The sequence below is a fragment of the Myotis davidii genome, unplaced genomic scaffold (assembly GCF_000327345.1).
Source record: "Myotis davidii unplaced genomic scaffold, ASM32734v1 scaffold56, whole genome shotgun sequence".
Taxonomy (NCBI): Eukaryota; Metazoa; Chordata; class Mammalia; order Chiroptera; family Vespertilionidae; genus Myotis; species Myotis davidii.
This window is the reverse complement of record NW_006287458.1, coordinates 484,615-506,083: the sequence shown is the minus strand read 5'-3', so window position 1 is coordinate 506,083 and position 21,469 is coordinate 484,615. Positions and strand designations below refer to the sequence as shown.

Sequence of the window (21,469 nt, the reverse complement as noted above, 5' to 3'; positions counted from 1 at the left end):
CTAACCTTCTTCTCCGCTTATACCCCCCCTTCCTGTCCCACCTGGACCTCAGCCACCCTTTCCCCTGGGTTTTCAGCCCCCTGTACTCCCTTTCAAGCCACCTCCCTGCCACCCCAGGCTTGATCCTGATGTGTCCTGTTCCTGCTCACACACCTCCTGTAGCTCCCTATTGCCCTCAGCATAAAGGCTGAACTGTGACATAGCCTACAGTTCCTACAGGATTGGCCCCTCCCCACTCTTCATCCACACACACACATACACACACCCTAGTATCTCAGTCTTCGGGCTTTAAACACCATCTGAATTCTGAGGCTTCCCAAATGTCTGTCCTAGCCCAGAACTCTCTCCCAAATTTGAGGCCCATCTATCCAAGTGCCAGCTTGACGGTCCAACTGCTCCTGGTCCAAACGGACATGCTAATCTCACCCCCAAAAACAACTTGCTTCATTCAGCATTCCCCATCTCTGTTGATGGTACGCCAATCTTTCCAGGTGCTCAAACCTGGAAACCTGGGGACTTGCCCTTCTCATGAATCCCACACTCCGTCCATTGGCAAACCTGCCAGGACTACCTTCATGAAACAATCATTCCTCATCAGCGTCCAATTGCCCCTCTTCACCTGTACAGCCCCCATGTAGGTTTTAGCTACAGTCATCTCTCTTTGCCCTCCTCTGCTCAGAACCCCCTATTTTTCTCACAATAATATCAGTGATTTTAAGGCCCTGTGTAAATTTACTTATTTGTTTGCTTTTTAATCACTTGTTATCTGCTCCCCTTTCTAGAAAGTCAGTTACATGAGAGCTCAAACACTGGTCACAGTAGATGTTCAATTTGATGAATTCATATGATTATTGTAGACGCTGTCATTGCCCCACCTTCTATATCACCATACCAGGGACTATTCCATCACCTAGTTCCCCCAGCCAAAGACTTGAGAATCACCCTAACCTTCTCCTCCACTTATACCCGACCCTTCCTGTCCCACCTGGACCTCAGCCACCCTTTCCCCTGGGTTTTCAGCCCCCTGTACTCCCTTTCAAGCCACCTCCCTGCCAGAACAGGCTTGATCATGATGTGTCCTGTTCCTGCTCACACACCCCCTATAGCTCCCTATTTCCCTCAGCATAAGGGCTGAACTGTGACATAGCCCACAGTTCCTACACGATTGGCCCCTCCCCACCCTTCCTCCTTTCTACCCCTCTACCCAGGTCCAGCCACTCTGGCCCCTTGTGAGTTCCTCAGCACACCATGCTCTCCCTCATCTGCATACATTTGCAGATGCTATTCCTCTGCCTGGAATGCTCTTCTCTCCCTTGCCACCAAATTCTACTCCCACTTCAGCACCAGAGCTCTCCCTGAGCCACCCCCACCAAATGTTATGCTCACCCAGCACCACGGTGTCTCCCTTGGAGCACTTGTCACAAGTTTAAGTAAATATTTATATGTAGAATTATTTGCTCAACATTTGTCAACCCTGTCCTCTTGAGGGCAGGAATCAGGCCAGCTGTGCTCCTGGCCCAGTGCTAGCAGACATTTCGTTAATAATGCAGTCTGTTGATGAAATAAATGAATACACAAACTCTCCCAAAAAGTCTCAGTTTATGTCCAAGGACAGATGATTTTCCAGCCTCCTAGCTCACAGCTTCCCTCGGCTGCTTCCCAACTGTCCAAGGTCCCTCATTTCCTTGCTGGGCTCTGGATGTCAGGGTCGGGTCACTCAAGCCCAGCGGTTCTCAACCTGTGGGTCGCAACCCCTTTGGGGGTGGAATGACCCTTTTACAGGGGTCACCTAAATACATCCTGCATATCATATATTTACATTACGATTCATAACAGTAGCAAAATTACAGTTATGAAGTAGCAACGAACATAATTTCATGGTTGGGGGTCACCACAAACTGAGGACCTGTATTAAAGGGTCGCGGCATTAGGAAGGTTGAGAACCACTGCTCTAGCCGCTAGACAAGCCGCTAGTGGGTGGATGATGGTGGATGTCTGTATCCCTTGCTTTTATTCTACAAAAATCAACATCCTTAGCAAAGGGCCTTTGAGTAAGGGAGGAAGAGGTTTGGAAGGAGGGTTCAAGTTTACAAAACAAGAAAAGCAAACAGCAGGGCCACAGGAGGTAGCCTGATGCCTGAGAAGTTCGCCCATGCGAGCTGGGGGCTTCAGGAAGGCGATATCCAGGTTCAAGGCTCTGACCGCGGGCTCCAGCTCCCAAGTCCTCCATTTAGAAGCCCGTCCGATCCGCGTGGGGCAGGGCTTGAATCCAGGATGCTTTAGATGTCTGGCCCTTAGAGTCTTAGAAGGCTCCGTGGAAGAGGCCTGAAGACCTGAAGCCGCAGGATGCTGGGGGCGGGGTCTGGGCCCAAGGGGTGTGGCCTAGCCTGGCCCTCAAACCAGAGGACAGCACTCGGTGGGTGGGTCCCGGAACTCAAGGGGCGTGGCCTTGCCGTGAGGGGCGTGGCCTGCACCTGCCCGCTGCTCAGTGGAGCCCCCCGATCCCCCTGAGCGGAGCCTGGACTTCGAGGGGCGTGGCCTATGTCCACAGGACTTAGGGGCGTGGTCTGGTCCCTCGAAGGCGGGGCTTCGGCCTCTAGGCGGGGCTTAGGCCCCGGGCTCCGCAGGGGCGCACCGGCGCTCAGGCTCAGGCCCGCGGAGGGAGGGGCTCTACGTTGAGCCAGATGCCATTCTCCGTGCGCAATATGAGCTCCGGCTTCCGCCGAACTTTGCGCGTTCGGTCCACGCTCAGGCGGAAGCGCAGCAGAGTCAGCGCCACGGCCACGCGCATCTCGGCCATTGCGAAGCTCTGTCCGATGCAGTTCCTGGAGGAAGAACGACCGTGAGTGGGGTCCCTGGAACTGGGTAAATGACCACCCACCCCTCCGAACCTTGGTTTTCTCATTTGTAAAACAGAACAGTGCATCATAGAGCCTTTGGGAGCCTAAGAGCCCAGAACGCAAGGCCTCGCGCACAGTTGTTGCACTGAATACTGAGGGTCGCTATCACAGATCTGATCTGGGGGCGTAGGGGTGCATTGAGGACAGGAAGAGCATGCCAGGTTGGCAGGTAGGACACCTGGGTGGGATGCGGGCTCTGTCCCAGAGAGGCACATCCCTGGCTTTCCACTGGCCTGGGTGTCCCTCCTACACTTGGGGAAATAGTAGTTACCTGGGTCCTGCCGAGAAGGGCACGAAGGCCAGCGGCGAGCGCTGCTGCGGCTTGTCCGGATCAAAGCGATAGGGATTGTACACCTAAGCAGAAGCAGCCCGGGTGAGTCTGGGGACTTGCCCACCCATATCAGCTTGGCCCCCTCCCTCAGCCTCTGGGGAGCAGCCCAGCTGGACACTGCATTCCAGCCTCACTGCCTCCTTTTGCTATCCAGGCATGCCAGGCTTGTTCCCACCCCAGGGCCTTTGCACTTGCTGTTAACTCTGCCTGAAACACACTTGCCCATGCTCTTCACACTTCTCAGGTCTCAGCTCAAACATCTCTTCCTCCACAGATCTTTCCTCACCATGTGAGCTAAAGTACTCCTCTACCCCCACCCCCACCCCCTCCGTTTTTTATTTCCTGTGTACATTTATCAATATCCCAAATCATCTAATTTTTGCACTTTTTTCTTTACACTTCACTGTGAGTTCCATGAGGGTAATGACAATATCTTTCTCTGTCCTCAGCACCCAGCACAGGGTCTGGCACACAGTAGGAGCTCAATAATATTTGTGGACTTAATGAATTCGCAGTGAGTGGGGGATCGCTGGGGAAAGGGGGGTTGGGGGGGCAGGGGGGACGAGGAGCTCAAGTCCTGCATCTAGCCCTGATGTCTGGTTCCCTGGGAAGCAGGGCAGGGGAGGCCACACTGCCCCAGGACTGCCCCCTTCTGAAGAGGACACTGAGGGAGAAGAGGAGCTCACCTTGGAGTCAGGCCACACTGTGGGGTTGTAGTGGGTCCCATAGATGCTGACCAGGCAGATGATTCCTGTAGGAAGGGGTGAGGTCAGTGGGGCAGAGGGGAGTCAGGGAGACCTGCTTTCCTTGGAGCCATGGTGTTCCATGAGCCATCTGCCACGTCCCCTGCCCATCCTTCCCTGGAAAATGCTGCTACATGCCTCCCTAAGAGGTCTCCATCCCCCACCCCACCTCCCCCCCTGCTCTGCTGGCCACACAGGGCTCTTTCTCACTCACACATCTGGCATTTCTTCTCCTAGGCTCAAACCCCGCCCGTGGCTACCTGCTACCCTGAGGATCAAGTTCAAGTGCCTTAATCTGGCATTGAAGGCCTTTCACTATCTTCACTTCCGACCTCCAAGGCTCACCTCCCACATTTACTCTTCCAAGCAGCCCTCCCTGCATTCTTCCCAGATAGAGCCATCCAGCCTTCTTCTGGGCTGCTCCGGCCCCTCTCCCTCCCTTTAGCCCACCCCCGACCTCATGTGGCTGGGAATGTCTGTGCCCTGCTGTGTTCCCCAGCGTGGTCCTGGAGATGAGGCCTCTGTAGATCCCCAGCATCACCCAGGGCAGGGCTGGGTCTCCAGGGAATATCTGGCAACTGAACAAAACCAACCCTCCCCTACCTGTACCTAGAGAGGGCCTGCCGTGCCCCACCCACTGCTTCCTGTCCCTCCGTACTCACCCACCTCTATCTCCCCCCTGTACACTGGGTCTCCCGCATCACCCCAGAAGCAACAGCCACACAGAGAGCCATCCCATTTGCGGGATGGTGAACCTGGGGTGAGCATGATGAGCCCCGTGAGCAACAGAGCAGCCAGGCAGCAGGGAGCACACAGTAGGCACCTTTGGGGATGATGCGCCCATCCGGGAGCTTGATGTCCTCCGTGCAGCGGCGGGAGACCAGGGTCACGGGTGGGAACTGGCGAAGGCTCTCTTTGATGCACATAGTGGTGAAAGGCAGCAGCGTCAGGTCATCCCTGGGGAGCACGGAATGGGGGTGTGAGTGCTCGAGGCCAGGATCTCAGACCTGCCCCAACTGCTAGCATTTGCAGTTGTGCCCTGCACACACCGTTAACCCTGTGGCTGACTCTGAGCAAATCAGAGCCGTGCTAGTGGGCTTCTGCAGGCCCAGCGTTAACCCAGTAACGGATGGATTATGGGGAGTCAGGGCCACTGGAGGAGGTGCCCAGAAAGCCAGGCAGCAGCAATTTGCCAGCTTGTGTGGATCAACTTCAGTATTAAGAACCCATACATCCGCTTCCTTTACTGTTACTCACTTAATTTTTTTCCTTTGGAATCCAGAGCCCAACATTGGATTAATTCTAACTCTTGGTTCATGATTGAGTGCAGTGGTCGGCGAACTCATTAGTCAACAGAGCCAAAGATCAGTAGTACGACGATTGAAATTTCTTTTGAGAGCCAAATGTTTTAAACTTAAACTATATAGGTAGGTACATTGTTATTAACTTAAATAGGGTGCCCCTAAGGCTTAGGAAGAGCCACACTCAAGGGGCCAAAGAGCCGCATGTGGCTCGCGAGCCGCAGTTTGCCAACCACGGATCTAGTGGTTTTCTTTACACCAACAGGTTCTCCTTCAAAGAAACTTTATGTTGCTACTTTAAAGGGCAAATGGCATGCCCGGCATAAAAGTGTCATAAACGTAAGCACCCCTGGGAGACCAGCAGAGAGTTACTAAATTCTGGCGAGGCACCATCCCCTGCCCAGTCCTTGCGACCGGGAGCACCGTCTCCCGTTGTTAAAAAGGCAGTTAGTGCCGGACAGTGTGGCTCGGTGGTTGAGGGTTGACCTATGAGCCAGGAGATCACGGTTCAACTCCCAGTCGGGGCACATGCCCTGGTTTGGGGCTCCATTCCCAGAAGGTGGCGGTGCAGGAGGCAGACGACCCATGATTCTCTCATCCATTGATGTTTTCCTCTCTCTCTCCCTCTCCCTTCCTCTCTCAATGAAATCAATATAAACATATATTTTTTTAAAGGCAGTTAGCACCTGGCCAGAGTGGCTCAGGTGGTTGAGGGTTGTCCCGTGCGCCAAAAGGCTACCTGTTCAAGTCCTGTTCAGGACACACACCTGGGTTTCAGGTTTCATCCCCAGTCAGGAAGCGTGACTAAGGCAACCGATCAATGTTTCTCTCTTACATCCATGTTTCTCTCTCTCTCTCTCTCTCTCTCTCTCTCTCTCTCCCCCCTCCCTCTCTCCCTCTCTCTCCAAAGCCTCCATACACAAGTGAAAACTTCCTTTCCACTCTCTAAGCATATTCTCTGGTGATTAAAAAAAAAAAAAAGCAGTTACCAAGGTGTTAACGATCCAATGGCACCCACCCGAGAGTTTCTCCCTGAGTTCAGAATCTGAAAGGCTGCCATTGAGCCACTTTCTCTCTGTTCAATGCTATTTACTGCTGTGTTTTCTTTGCTTCACCCAGAAGCAGCGCTACACAACGCACATATGAGGTCAATTGGATTATTGTTCCTGATTCTTCACTTTTTCTTGTTTTCAAATTATACACCTGCGCCCTGTGCCCTGTGCTTCTGCAGTGCCTTCCACTTCGATGGGTGGAATATGCGTCCCAGCCCATTCCTGTTGCGCCTGGCCATGTGACTTGCTTTAGGTGATGGGATGGTGAGATGCAAGCAGAGGTTTTAAGTTGTTGGGCTCTCAGTGATGATGGGACGAGACTCGACTTAGGGTGGTGAGCACACAATAAAATATACAGATGCTGTATTCTAGAAGTGTACACCTGAGAGCTGTATCATTTTAATCAATGTCACCCCAATCACATTTTTATAGTCGTGTGCCTCTTTGTGCTTCTGAAGTCTACCTTGAGATGGACATGCCCAGAGTAGTTGCTGGTTCAAGGAGCATGAAAAGCTATGTGGCACAGACCCTAGCCCAAACCTCAGTTTGGAAGCAACCCCATTCAACTCAGCATCGCTCAGCAGTACAAACGTCATATGCAGACAAGAGCAAGAAATAAAACAAATGCTTGCTGTAAACCCCAAAGATAGAGGCTGTTTGTTATGCAGCATTATTGCAACCATTGCTAGCTAAGACACTCCTAAGTAAGAACTCCTACATTATGAGCTAGGCAGAGACATGTTGGCATCCTGTTTTACAGTTAAAGAAATTGAAATTAAATTGGATCTTAAGTGATTTTTTCACTTAAGATTGAGGTCAGAACGTCAATAAGTGGTAGAGCAGAGCGACTCACACCCCAGGCTCAACCTGTCCCCACCATCCCCATGACCCCCGACTGACCACTCCAGCTCCTCCAGCTCCCGGCCTTTCATGACTTCCTGGATCTCTTCCCGGCACTTCTCCTGGTACTCTGGGTACTTGGCCAAGTTAAACAGCACCCACGAGAGCCCACTGGACGTTGTGTCGTGACCTGCAGGCAAATGAGGAGCTAGCATGGAGGCTTCCTGGAGATAGCAGAGATGCTATCTTCAGGAAATGGGGACCCCCCATCCTCCCCCAGCCTTGCACCATGTCTTCACCCTCAAACATGAATGTGTCCGCCTCAGCTCGGATGTCCTCATCTGTCAGTTCCTTTCCATCTTCATCCTGGAATGGGCAGCAGACAAGGGTCAGCCCACTTCATCCCACCTTCTGCATGCTAGGGGCTCCTCCAAAGTCATACATGCTCCCCTCTCTCTCTTAAGCCAAGCTTCAGGAGAAAGGATTCCCAGATGGAAGTATGCAACTTGTCTAAGAAAGATGAAAAGAGCCAACCGGTTTGGCTCAGTGGATAGAGCGTCAGCCTGCGGACTGAAGGGTCCCAGGTTCGATTCCGGTCAAGGGCATGTGCGTTGGTTGCGGGCACATCCCCAGTGGGAGATGTGCAGGAGGCAACTGATCGATGTTTCTACCTCTCTGTCTCTCTCCCTTTCTCTCTGTGAAAAATCAATAAAATATATTTAAAAAAAAAAAAGATGAAAAGAGTGGAGGCAAGTCAAAGTTGAGGAGAAGAAAGGAGTTTGTGTTTCTTGAGCAGCTCTACACCAACAATCTTGTGATCGGGTCATGTGATCATCCTATATAATAGAGCTAATATGCTAATTAGACCAGACGACAGAATGACCTTCCAGAATGACCTTCCGGAACAACCTTCCAGAACAACCAGTGAGCGGGGGGTGGGGCCACGGGGCCATCAGCAGCCGGGGCTGCAAAGGCCTACCCTTGCACGAATTTCATGTATCAGGCCTCTAGTTATGTCATAAATGAGGAAACAGAGGCTCCAAGGGAAGAGTCAGATGACTTAGGTCAAGCATCCATGAGGCATCGGAGTCAGGAGTGGAGTCTAGGGCTATGTGAGTCCAGAACCCAGGTACTGCTTAGAAATTCCGCAGAAGCACCACACATGGGTGGTCACCTATCTCTGAAAGTGTCACATGTCTTCAAGGCCATGTAAGTGTTGTGGACTTCTGGAGCTCATATCTTCAAGTCCTAACCCAAGGGACCTCTGAATATGAGCGTACTTGGAGATAGGACCTTTGCAGAAGTAATTAATTTACTAGGGATCATTAGAGTGGGCCCTAGTCCAATATTACTGCAATCCTTTTAAAAGAGATTAGAACAGCCCTCACCAGTTTGGCTCAGTGGATAGAGCATCGGCCTGTGGACTGAAGGGTCCTGGGTTCGATTCTGGTCAAGGGCACATGCCCAGGTTGCAGGCTCGATCCCCAGTGGGGGGCATGCAGGAGGCAGCCGACCAGTGGTTCTCTCTCTCATCATTGATGTTTCTATCTCTTTCTCCCTCTCCCTTCCTCTCTGAAATCAATAAAAATATATTTTAAAAAAATAGAGATTCGAACACAGACGTGAACAGATGGCAGACCACGTGAACATACAGGAGAAGACAGCCATCTACAAGCCACGGAGAGAGGCCTCAGAAGAAGTCAACCCTGCCAACAACTTGATTTCAGACTTATCTCCAAAACGGAGGAGGTGAATTCCTGTTGTTTAAGCTACCTAGTGTCCGGCACTTTGTTACAGCAGCCCTAGCAAACGAACATAGTAGGTCTTACATGTTTTGCATCTGCCTGCATCCTATGCCTAAGTTAGTTTGGGCGTTTATTATTTTAGGCAGTTCCTGCAACTCCTGAGGAGGCCATCCTGGGCAGGGCCCACCCTCCAGGGCCCCGCCTCACCTTGGCCAGGAGCAGCACATCGATGAAATCCAAGGTCTTGCCCTGCTTGGACTTGAGCCAGGCCTCGGCCCCCTGCTGGCGCAGCGCCAGCCGCCGCTCCTGGATGACCTCGGTGGTGAAGTTGTGCACGGTGTCACAGGCCTGCCGGAAGCGCCGCCCGTCTGCAGTGCGGTAGTAGATGAAGTCGATGTAGTGGTGCAGGCGATATTGGCGTCGGACGGACAGCGCACTCAGCTCAATGATGGCCGAGATGTAATCGCTCATCTTCCTGCCAGGGAAAAGGGCCGTCAGTGTAGAGCCAAGCTTCCTCTCCCAGTGGGTAAGTGACAGAGAGAGGCCCTGGCCCTAGCCGGTTTGGCTCAGTGGATAGAGCGTCGGCCTGCAGACTGAAGGGTCCCGGGTTCAATTCCTGTCAAGGGCACCTGCCTGGGCTTGATTTCCAATATGGGGTGTGCAGAAGGCAGCCAATCAATGATTCTCTCTTATCATTGATGTTTCTGTCGCTCTCTCCCTCTTCCTTCCTCTCTGAAATCAATAAAAATATATATTTTTTTAAAAAGAGAGAGGCCCTGGATTAGCTATATTTTCTTGTATTCCCGATGCTCTACCATCTGGGACCTCCCTGACTAGAGAGACACTGCCCCCCCCCCCCCACACACCAGCCTATTCTTAGAGACTCACCCAAAAGCATGCCTTTCTTTGGGAAACCAACCAATCCAGAGCCCCTACTCCAAACCTTATCAAGCTGAGCCCCTACCCCCTGCCTTAATCACCAAGTACTGGACAGCCAGGGGCCCCCTTTTGCTCCAGAGCCTGCTGAAATATTCCAAACGAGCCAATCCTAAGCCTGCATGCCCTGCATTTCCCACTGATTCCTAGAAACACCCCCCAAAGTCTTTTGCCGGGCTCTCTCCTGGTGCTTCCCCATGTGGCCCGGTGTCGTGTGGCATTTCCCCTCCTCTGGGGAGCCTCGTGGCAGTCATTTTCTGAACTGTTGGGCCTCACCATACCTGGATAAAACTACAATCTGGGTGCATTTTAAAACAGGTCCAAAGAGGGATGAGGAATTCCAAACTTATGTGACAGCACTGAAATTAAACTGCCACAACCCACAGAGTGGGAGAAAATATTTGCAAATCATGTATCTGATGAGGACCTTGTATCTACACTACTTAAAGAACTCTTAACACTCAATAAAAAAGACACACCCCAATTTAAAAATGGGCAAAGGATATGAATAGACATTTCTCCAGAGAAGATATAAAAATGCCCAACAAGCACATGATAAGATATTCAACATAATTAGCCAAATGTAAATCAAAATCGCAATGAGAGACCACTTTACCCTGACTAGGATGGCTATAACCAAAAAAAAAAAGAAAACAACACAGATAATCACAAGTATTGGTGATAATATGGAGAAATTAGAGCCCTCACATACTACTGGTGGGATCCTAAAGAGATCGTAAAAACCACATTAGGAAAAAGTCCAGCCGAAACCGGTTTGGCTCAGTGGATAGATCGTCGGCCTGCAGACTGAAAGGTCCCGGGTTCGATTCCGGTCAAGGGCATGTACCTGGGTTGCGGGCACATCCCCAGGAGATGTGCAGGAGGCAGCTGATCGATGTTTCTCTCTCATCGATGTTTCTAGCTCTCTATCTCTCTCCCTTCCTCTCTGTAAAAAATCAATAAAATATATTTTTTTTAAAAGTCCAACAGTTCCTCAAAAAAGTTAGACATAGAATTATCATATAACCCAGCAATTCCACTCCTAGGTATATATGCAAGAAAATTAAAGACGTATATGTACTCAAAAACTTGTGCACAAATGCTTATAGCAGCATTATTCATAATAGCCCCAAAGTGGAAACAACCCAAATGTCCATCAACAAATAATCAAGTAAACAAGATGTGGTTTTACACAGTAAGTGAAATATTATTCAGCAATTTTTGAAAAATGAATTACTGATGCACATGACAACATGGATAAATCTGAAAACACAGTGGTGAGTAAAAGAAAGCAGGGACAAAAGTCTGTATAACTCCATCTATGAAATTTCCATAGTAGACGACTCTGTAGACACGGAAGGAAGATGAGTGATTGCCTAGATCTGGAGGAGAAGTGGGTTCTGGGAGGTGAGTGCTTACATGTGTAGGGGCAGTTAGAATCACAGTGTGATGGTGTAGGCCAGTGGTCTGCAAACTGCGGCTCGCGAGCCACATGCGGCTCTTTGGCCCCTTGGATGTGGCTCTTCCACAAAATACCGACTTCTGCGCATGGGCCACGAAGTTTCAATCACACTGTACGTGCGCACCCACACGTGGTATTTTGTAGAAGAGCCACACTCCAGGGGCCAAAGAGCCGCATGTGGCTCACGAGCCGCAGTCTGCCGACCGCTGGTGTAGGCGGTGGGGTCTCTCCAGGTGGCTGACTAGTCCTTTCTCTGCCTTGCTTGTTTCCGCGTCAGCAGAATTTGAAATGGCTGGCAGTGGGCGGGAAAGGACCCCGGGAAGGCCAGGGTGAAGGCAGTTCCTTGCTCACAGAGGGTGAGCTTACAGTTTCCACTGAACTGTATTCATTGGCACCTAAAATCTAGGACGACCACCACGGACATGTGGGCGCGACCGCTGCTGTGTACAACGCAGTCATCTGGACTACCTCACCACAGAGTCCATTGAATTGGCAGGAAATGCATCAAAAGACTGAAAGGTAAAACAGAATTACCCCTCCTCGTTTGAAACTTGCTATTCATGGAGATGAAGAATGGGACTCTCATCAAGGCTACGATTGCTAGTGGCGGTGTCATTCCACACGCCCACAAATCTCTGATTGGGAAGAAAGGACAGCAGAAGGAAGGTCTTGTGTTAGATTCCTGGTCAAGGGCTTGATCCCAGTAGGGGGTATGCAGGAGGTAGCTTATCAATGATTCTCATCATTGATGTTTCTCTTTCTCTCTCTCTCCCTCCCTCTCCCTCTCCCTCTCCCCCTCCCTCTCCTTCTCCCTCTCCCTTTCTCTCTGAAATTCAGTAAAATATATTTTTTAAAAAATTAAAAAATAAAGGCCAGAAGGTTGAGAACCACTGGCCTCTAAAGGATGCTTGGATTTCTTATGCTCTCAGGACTCTAAGTACTCTAACAGCTGTCCAGTGTTGGCGAATCCAGGGGACTGTATCTCTGTGGAAAACACAATTTTGCCTTTTTGTACTTCTATTTGAGCAAGTTGGAAATTTTTTTTTAAAATATATTTTATTGATTTTTTACAGAGAGGAAGGGAGAGGGATAGAGAGTTAGAAACATCAATGAGAGAGAAACAATGATCAGCTGCCTCCTGCACACTCCCCATTGGGGATGTGCCCGCAACCCAGGTACACGCCCTTGACCAGAATCGAACCCGGGACCCTTCAGTCCGCAGGCTGACACTCTATCCACTGAGCCAAACCGGTTTCGGCGCAAGTTGGAAATTTAATTAGCTTTCCTAGCAACCAAATGTCTGCATTTGAGTCTTAACCTTATTTAAGTGTTACCTGTGGCTTCAAAGAAGCTATCGATTCTAACGTAATGAGTTTTGATTGAGATGACTGTTTTTTTTAAAACTGTTTGGATTTTAACTGTGATACGAAAGCTACATTAACAAATGTATGGTTTTGTACAGACATAATTTCCACTCTGGTGGATAAATTGAAGTCATATCATCCCCCAAAATAAAGTATATTTTCTTTTTGGTGAAATCAAAACCCTTTTCTTTTTGGTGAAAATATTCTAAGATTTATTATGGTTGGATTGTATACCTTCAATAAGTGAATTGTATGGTATGTGAATTACAGCTCAGTAAAGCTGTTATTAAAACAATAACAACAGCCCTGGCCAGGTGGCTCAGTTAGTTGGACCGTCATCCCATACACCAAAAGGTTTTGGATGCTATTCCCAGTCAGGGCACATACCTACGTTATGGGTTCGACCCCTGGTCTGGGTGCAAACAGGAGGCAACAGATTCATATTTCTCTCTCACATTCTCTCATTCTCTCTCTCTCTCTCTCTCTCTCTCTCTCTCTCTCTCCCCTCCCTCCCCCCATTCCTCTCTCTCTAAAAATCAACAAAAACATATCCCCAGGTGAGGACTTAAAAACAAAACAACCATCATAACAAAATCACTGGGGGAGGGGGTCAAGGAGCTGTCCTTGGTCCTGAAGTGTGCTTGTTTTCATACACTTTCACAGTCGGTCATTTTTTTGTTTATTTATTTGTTCATGGTTACTGCTTTTTCCCCCACCAACATATAAGTTCCAGAAGAGCAAGACATTGTCTGTTTTATTGACCACTGTATTTACAGCCTAGTCTAGGACTAGCACATAGTAGGCACTCGATAAATATTTCTTAGATTAATTAAGGTCATCTCCACCTTACCCAATTGAAACATATCCCTGCAAAGCCCTGAGTAACAAAGTCAGAAGCTTGTTATTGAGGACCTACTATGTGCTACAAATTTGACATTCATTGTGTCCCTTATTTCTTATATCCCCACCTAGATTATAAGCTCCAAAGAAATGGGTTTTTGTCTGTTTCCTTACCATATTCCCAGTAGCTAGCATAGTGCCAGGCACATAGTAGGTACACAGTGAATATCTGATGAATGAATGAATGAATGAACCAGGGCAATGGTTATTTTACTAATTCATTCAACAAATACTCACAGGGCTCTACTGTGTTCCTGGGCAGTGCTATATCATTTTATTCTTAAAGCATCTCTCAGACAATCAAGGATGGTCATCAAACAAAAACACAGGTTCAGAAAGTGGGGGGATACTTTCCAAAGACCATATAGTCTTCACAGAATAAGGGAAACTAGCATTTACTGAGCACCTATTATGTGCAAAGCCATCCTATCTAATAATAGACAAACATGGTAATTGACCGTACCTTCACTACGCCTCCCATTGGCTAATCAGCGTTATATGCAAATTAACCACCAACAAAGATGGTAGCTAATTTGCATACTGCAGGTAGGGGGGACCAGCGCAAGCCGCCATCTGGGCCCCCATGTGCCGCCTAAGCCCTGCTGCCAGCTGGGACTCCCGTGTGCGGCCCTGGGCAGCAGGGCTTGGCGGCGCGATCAACCCAAGGAAGCCCTATTCTTGCAGGAAATTTCCTGCAACAGGCTTCTAGTTGATTCATATTATCTCATTTAATTCCCACACCATGACTATGGGGAAGGAATTGGAATTCTAATGGGGGGGGGGGCGATAAGGAAACAGGCTCAGAGAGGTGATGTCAGTTTCCCGGAACCACACAGCCTGTCTGGCAGAGCCCCAGCAGCCCATAGGTGCCGAACACCACCTTTTTCCTCCCACCACCTTGCCCTGAAAGCAGCTAGTCCTGTCTTCCCCAGGTAGGCCACACTCACTCCTGGCAGTTGCTATTGTAGCTGAAGACACATTTCTGAAGACTGTCCAGGGTCATGAGGCTGACATGCTCAAACATATCAAGGGAGACCACTGGACCCTCCGCCAGGCGCCGCCATTTAGCCTGGAAGAGAGAGACAGCAAATGGGCACAAAGAATGCAGACTTAAAGCCTGGCTGACAAGGACACACCATAATAGGTGCACGCTCACTACAAGCCCCATACAGATAAAAGAAGTGAGGCTTTGTGACATCACATGGCTCACCCGCGAGTTGGAGCCTGACCAGCCTCACTTCCAGGACATCCTCTGCCCATGACACCTTGGGACTCACATGCATGATGTTGGTGCACTGGTTGAAAATCTTCATGTAGGGCTTCAGGATGTCAAAGTGGAAGGCGGGAGTCAGCAGGCGGCGGTGCCGGCTCCACTTCTCACCTTTGCTGAGCAGCAGCCCATCCCCTGGGCCCAGAAGACTGAGGTGAGGGGTCTCTCCTATTACTCTGAGACACCCCAAGAAACCTCATGCTCCACCCCCCTCTTCCCTGAAGCCCAGCCTACCCAGTCCCACACTCACCTAGCCAAGGCTTCAGGAAGCCATAGAAAAGGTCATCCTTGGGGGCAATGGCGGCTGTGGAGACAGAAGAGCAATGATGACTCAATCCAGAATTCTGACCTTTGACCTCTGCTTCTGACCTCCTCGGGACTCCTCTCTGGGCTCCAACCTCCCACCTCATCCCTCCAATCCATCCTAACACCTACCCCAGAAAGATCCTTATAACATGCTGACCTGAACATGAGGCTCCCCTGCTCAAACACCTCCCATGGCTCCCTATCGCCCTGGTAAAAAAAGTTCAAGCTCAGGTTAGCATCGAAATCCCTGTCCCATCTTGCCCCTGTGTGCCTCTCCCACCTCATCCTTCAACATCCACTAAGTAACCCCAAAAGCTGTCTCTCACTTCCAAACCTTTGCCCAGGCTGTGCTCCCCATCCTGAATGGCCTTCTCCAACTTCATCCATCCCCACTTTTCTGCCAGCTCAGGCCACCGGAATTGTATCTTCTATGCTTGCCTCCATCCTTGCCCTCTCCAGCCTGTCCTGAACCCTGGCCCCATGGGGATCTTAACTGACTCTACATCGGACCATGTCCCTTCCTGCACCAGTTTCTCAGCCCATTTTCAAAGCCCTAAGTGAACTACCCCAGCTCAGACCGCTCTCAAAGCATCTCTATCCCCACCCCACCCCACCCCCACCCCCAACACATACTTAATGTTCTAACATCATAAAACTTTTCTCAGCTCCTTGGGAAAAGCTGTGTTCTCTCTCTGCTCTTCTTTCCACCAGATGCCTCTCTGCCTCAAACACTCTTTTCTCATCTTTCTAGTCTCTGCGTGAATACCATACCCTCCCCGACCAATCACTCTAGATTGCATCCCTCCCGTAACAATCACCTTAAGGGGAGGGACCACGTTCATCTCTGGTACATTGGTGCTAAATAAATTTTTGTTGTATGAATGAATAATCAAAGAATGAATGGAAGGATGGATAGATGGATGGATGCATGCATGCATGAATGAATGAATGAATGAATGCATGCATGAATGCATGCATGAATGAATGAATGCATGAAAAAGCGAATGAATTAGTGAATGGATGAATGAATGGATGGGTAAGTGAGTGGGTGGGTGAATTCCTTTTCTATATGCTAAACAAATTTGGGACAGAATGGGTAGGGGCCTGGGAAGGAAGTACCTGAAACTCAAGTGATGTCACTTTAACTGAGCTGTGACTCAGCTGCCTGCACACACACTCCCCAGAAATTGGCCAATCACTCACACAGTCATCTGTCCACTCATTCATTCCCCCATTGAACACAGGCCTCTTCTGCCACCTTTCCGTGCCCAACCCATGCTGGATGATGCTGGAAACCCAGAGATGGCTCAGCTCCACGCCCTGCCTGGAGGAGCTCAGGGCGGGGTGGGTGGGAAAAGGAAGCAGAAGCACGCCATGCAGTTATCAAGATGGTAGGAAGTGTGTCATGAGAGAAGGGAGGCACAGAGAAAAGGCTGTTGGAAGTCAAGGCGAGCTCCCTGGAAGAGGAAATATTGGAGAGGAAAGTGGGAGTCTAGCTGTTCTTCTCCTCTCTGGGCTCTGGACTCCAGGCTAGGACTCCCAGAAGGCCTTCTGACTCACAGACCTGTCCAGTGGTTGTCCTTTTCAAATACCTCGCCCCCAGAGTAAAACACAGGCTCACTCGCTTTGCACAAAGGTACTCTGTGTCCAACTCCTGTCTAATTTTTTACTTTTCCACACACATCATCTTCACTCCAGACACCCCAGATCCCCTGAATCCTCCCAGCACTGATCATTGCTACAATGTGAATGAACTTCAAAAACATTATGCTGAGTGAAAGAATTCAGTCACAAAAGACCACATTCTGTATAATTCCTTTCCTATGACATACCCAGAGTAGGAAAATCCATAGAGACAGAAAGTAGATTAATATTCACCAGGAGATGAGGAGGGGGGAAACGGTAAGTGATTACCTAATGGGCTCAGGGTGTTTTACGGAGTCATGAAAAATTTTGAAACTAGAGAGAGCCGATGGATGGTTGCACAACAGTGTGAACACACTAATTATCTTACACTCTAAAACTGTGCCCTTTACAATAGTTAATTACATGTTATGTGAATTCCATCTCAATAAAAAATGAATGTATCAAACCAAGCTATAATTATATGCCTATATATCTAGCACGCCTTGTCCTCTGTGAAGCATTTTCACCTACTTCCTCGCATTAATGTTCTCTGTCCCAAATGCCCATTAGAAGATAAAAACAAAACAAAACACAGAGGGTCCAAGAGGACTCACGCCTTCCTCGGGGCCCATCAGCTGTGCTGGTTTAAGCTCAGAGCAGCAAGACCCCCAAGGAGGCCCCAGAGGGAGATGGAGTCTGAGTTTGGGGCCAGACCTGTCTCACCCCAGGGGGCGTAGGCATGGACGGGCAGGGGCACCCTGAGGCCAGGCCCCACCCTCCCCAACCTGAAGTCCCCATCCTGCTCCTCTGGTGGGGGAGGCCGTGGTACCCTGCCTGTCCTGAAGGAGGGGTCGGGGGAGGAAGAGGCGTCAGCATTTACTTAGTGCCAAGCTCATGTGGGGGCTCTACTTCCTGATCTACTTGGAGTCTCAAACCGTGCAGGATAACATTTAGGAAACTAATGCTGTGGGGGGCGGGGGGGGGAGAAGGAAGAGGGTGGGTGAGAAGGAGAAAAGGAAGAGGCAGGGAGAGAAAGAAAAACATGTATATTAAAAAGACAGAAGAGAAGAAACCCTACGTTATATTTTTAGCGCCCACCTACGTTATATTTTTTGAGTCTTCACAACAGTCCCATTTTACAGATCAGAAACTGAGGCCCGGAGAGCCTGGATGAATTTCTGGGTCACACAGCAAGTATGTGCTTCCGTCAGGATTGGAACCAGCCCACCCAAGACCTGGCCCCAAGGCTCTTCCCAAACGCAGTGCCCATCCCTTGAAAGAGTCACCTCTCCCAGGGCCTCAGTTCCTCATGTGTGCAACGGGGATGGTCTCCCCTCACAAACGCAACAGTGGGGGATGTAAAGGCACGGGGAGGGCATCGTGGGGGGGGGGGAAGGACAACAGCCCCTTACTCTTTCATGGCTCCTGGTAGCAGCCTTGAAGGCAGTCTCCAGACGTATGTTTGTAGAGGCCCAAGCTGAGGCAAGAGATCCTAAAACGCCTGGGACTCTTTCTTCCTCATCCCTGTTCTCTCAAATGCCCCCTGATGCTTTTGAAGGTGCCCAGCTACCTACATGCGAGACCACACTGAAAACAGAGACAGACGCACTCAGCCCCAAACAGTGTGGACTGAGAATGGGAAAGTCCTGGAGAGAGGGGGATGGTCTGCTGGGGAGTCGGGGAAACCTTCCAGGAGGACGGAGGGTGGTCATTGGAACTGGGTGTTGAAGGCTGGGCAAGAGCTTACCACGCACACTTGGGAGCCCTACACAATGGGGTGGGTGTAGATTGCAGAAGAAAGAAACAATCCTTCTAGATCTCTCTCTCCGCCAGTCAGAGTCAGCCCAAGTGAAGAAAGCAGGCTATAGGTTGGGATAGTCAGAACCCAAGTGATGGGAGTGCCATTAGAATTGAGCAATAACCAGTTAACAAAATCTTGGGCAAACAACTACTTATCCAAACCTGTTTGCGTCTGACTTCCCAGTGGATGGGCATTCTCTTAAAGTTCCTGGGACTCTATTAACCATACCTTTTCCCATGCTATTCCCACTCTCTGTGTTGCCATTTCTGCTTTGGCGAACTCCTATTCATTCTTCAAAGCCCTACTCAAATGACCCTTATTCTGGATAGCCCACCTGCCTTAGAAGCCCAGGTGGACTCTGGGAGTTGAGGGTTTACCCATCACTCAGAGGCCCAGCCCACCTACCTGAGGCGCTCACCACGGGTTTGATGTAATCAGGGTGCACCAGAACCACCAGTGGCAAGACAGGTCCCATCCACACCAAGATCACATGGTGCATGTTGTCCAGCACCTTCTTCTCATCCTGGAGGCCCATCTCATTTGGGAGGTACTGTGGAGGTGGTAGGAAGGGAGAGTGAGGAGGTGTCCAGCCCCAGCTTTTGCCAGTCCTTCCCCCCTGCCGCCTCCCTGCACCCCAAGCAAGCCGAGAAGGGCGATTCGACTGCAGACAGTGGCCGCACCTCACTGAGCCTCCACTTCCTCATCTGAAAAGTGGGGACGAATCAACCCTCTGTCTGAGGACAGTTGAGAGAATTCATGGAATACCAAAGCATCAGAACCCCAACGCGGGGCCCGACACACAGCTGATGCTCAAGAAATAAAAACAGGCACATTAAACACGTTCATGATACTGGTTGGTACTGATCAAGGTTTTGCTCTGTTAGTAATAAACTATTCCTAGTATTGTCATATTTAACACATGCATGTTCTTGCAATGTTGGGCGCTGTTTGGGGCATTTTTTAACAGATTTATATGTTCAACCCACCCAAGAACCCAGTGAGAGAATTGCTACTATTTCCCCTTTTTACTTTATCTGAAGTTACAGGTAAGTGGCTGTCCTGGTTTGGCCTCCCCAGAAACAGGTCCTGAGACAAGAGTTCTAGGGCAAGGAGTATATTTGGGTGACCCCAAAAAACATGGGGAAGGGGAGAAGCGACAGAGGCAGGGAAGGTAGCCAGCAAAGAATAAGTTGTCAAGAAAGTGACCACCATGGGCAACCAGGACTCGGTGCCACCAGGGACCCCTGCGGGGACACGTATCTCAGCGTCAACCCACCAGCTCACACAGTCCCATAGTCACTGGCTGAGAGCCCTCCTGGGGCTTTAACGCTCAGGCTCGCCGTCCACACGGCAGAGTGGGCTCCTGCTGCTGGAAAAAGCCCTGGAACACAGGTGCTGGCAGCCGGAAGTCAGGTCATTGCACCCAGAAATGGGCCCAGAGGATATGGACAGGCCCTGGGCACCACCGGCCATTATGGCGGAGCCAGGATTTGAACACAGGCCACCCGGCTACCACATACCCGCTCTGAACCAACACGCTCTATGAAACAGAAACATTTCAGGCTCAATGTCAGATGCGACTGAACTCAAATCCACCCTCAGCCACTGTGTGACCTTGGGCAAGTCACTTAACCTCTCTGAGCCCCAAAGATGGAGTCCACAATATAGGGCAGATCCATCCTTGTTTCACAGGCTGTGAGAATTAGGGGAGAGCTCAGATCGGAAGGGGCCTAACCCAGTGCCTGGCCAGTGGTGAGGCCCAGCAATTACAGAATGAATAAATGAACACATGACTCCTCCATAGCTCCGATGCCTCCTTCTCTATCAGGATCGGCCTACCTATAGGACCACCATCCAAACCAGGGGAGTAAGGGCATTGGAGATTCAGCATGAAAGATGAGAAGAAGTTCTTCTAACAGGAAATTATATTCTGGGCAGAGGGCACAGTTTCAGCAAAGGCCATGAATGGGGGGGAAGTGGGCGTCCTGTGACAGGAATAGGAAGTCATTCCATGGGATGGGAGGGGTGGGTGGGACAGGGGAGGAGGGGAGGAGTTGGAGCAGAAAGGGCCCTGAACACCTTCAGACAGCAGTGGGAAGCCATGGAGTGTGTGTGAGCAGGGGAGGGACATGGTGGATTCAAGAATCCCTCTAGAGACAGGATGGGGGATGGACTGAAGAAGTGAGACTGGAGGCAGGGGTCCAGGGAGGAGGGGGGCATGAGGCCTGAGCAGAGGTGAGGATGGAAGAGAGGGATGGGATTCAGGCACAAACAGGCAAAACCTGACAAGTGCTGGCCCCAGGGGGATAATTCCAAAAAATAAGCTCAATAAATGTTCTTTGTACTATTGAGTGGAAATGCATCTCCCACTTCCTTCTTCTGAGACACTCCCTCGAAGCAGTATCTAAAATGTTTCTAGATGTTTCTGTCCCTGCAGGACCCAGAAGCTGAGCTGCACCATTGTGTAGCCGCTTCCGTGCCAAGCCCGCCCCAGAGGTGACTGCTGGAATCATCAAAACAATCCCATAAGGCTATGAGGCATGAGCACAGTCCTTGCAATACAGATGGGAAGACTAGGTCTGGAGGGGGAAGGAGCTTGCCCAAGGCCACACAGGCAGCAGATGGTCAATAAGGGCATCAGGTCCATGCTCCCTCTCCCTAGTCCTCTTCCACACTCAGCATGGGGCCTCAGAGCCCTCTGGACTTCTCTCCCCTGGCCTGTGAAGTCCTTCTAGAAAAACCCAGCCTTTCTTATCCAGAAAATAGAGGTTGGCCCTAACCGGTTTGGCTCAGTGGATAGAGTGTCAGCCTGCAGACTGAAGGGTCCCAGGTTCAGTTCCGGCCAGGCACTGACCTTGGTTGCTGGCACATCCCCAGTGTGGGGTGTGCTAG

General features: G+C 50.2%; 1 protein-coding gene and 1 pseudogene across 2 annotated transcripts in view; one reads left to right on the top strand and one right to left on the bottom strand.

Annotated features, from left to right (window-relative positions):
• Positions 1–1,980: 1,980 nt before the first annotated feature.
• LOC102765481 (cytochrome P450 4F22) overlaps positions 1,981–21,469 on the bottom strand; it is a 27,241-nt gene continuing 7,752 nt past the window's right edge. Inside the window, exons 2-12 of one of the 2 annotated variants that reach the window (XM_006759229.2) lie at positions 18,983–19,127; positions 15,095–15,148; positions 14,852–14,979; positions 14,522–14,643; positions 9,120–9,387; positions 7,467–7,533; positions 7,228–7,357; positions 4,798–4,931; positions 3,918–3,982; positions 3,172–3,254; positions 2,510–2,825 (exon numbers count right to left, since the gene is read on the bottom strand). In XM_006759229.2, the coding sequence (XP_006759292.1) occupies positions 2,648–2,825; positions 3,172–3,254; positions 3,918–3,982; positions 4,798–4,931; positions 7,228–7,357; positions 7,467–7,533; positions 9,120–9,387; positions 14,522–14,643; positions 14,852–14,979; positions 15,095–15,148; positions 18,983–19,127 (1,374 nt within the window). In that variant the 3' untranslated portion in view covers positions 2,510–2,647. Of the gene's footprint in view, positions 2,826–3,171; positions 3,255–3,917; positions 3,983–4,797; positions 4,932–7,227; positions 7,358–7,466; positions 7,534–9,119; positions 9,388–14,521; positions 14,644–14,851; positions 14,980–15,094; positions 15,149–18,982; positions 19,128–21,469 lie in introns of both variants that reach the window. The other variant, XM_015560974.1, reaches the window with a different exon arrangement.
• LOC102766235 lies at positions 11,102–12,008 on the top strand (annotated as a pseudogene).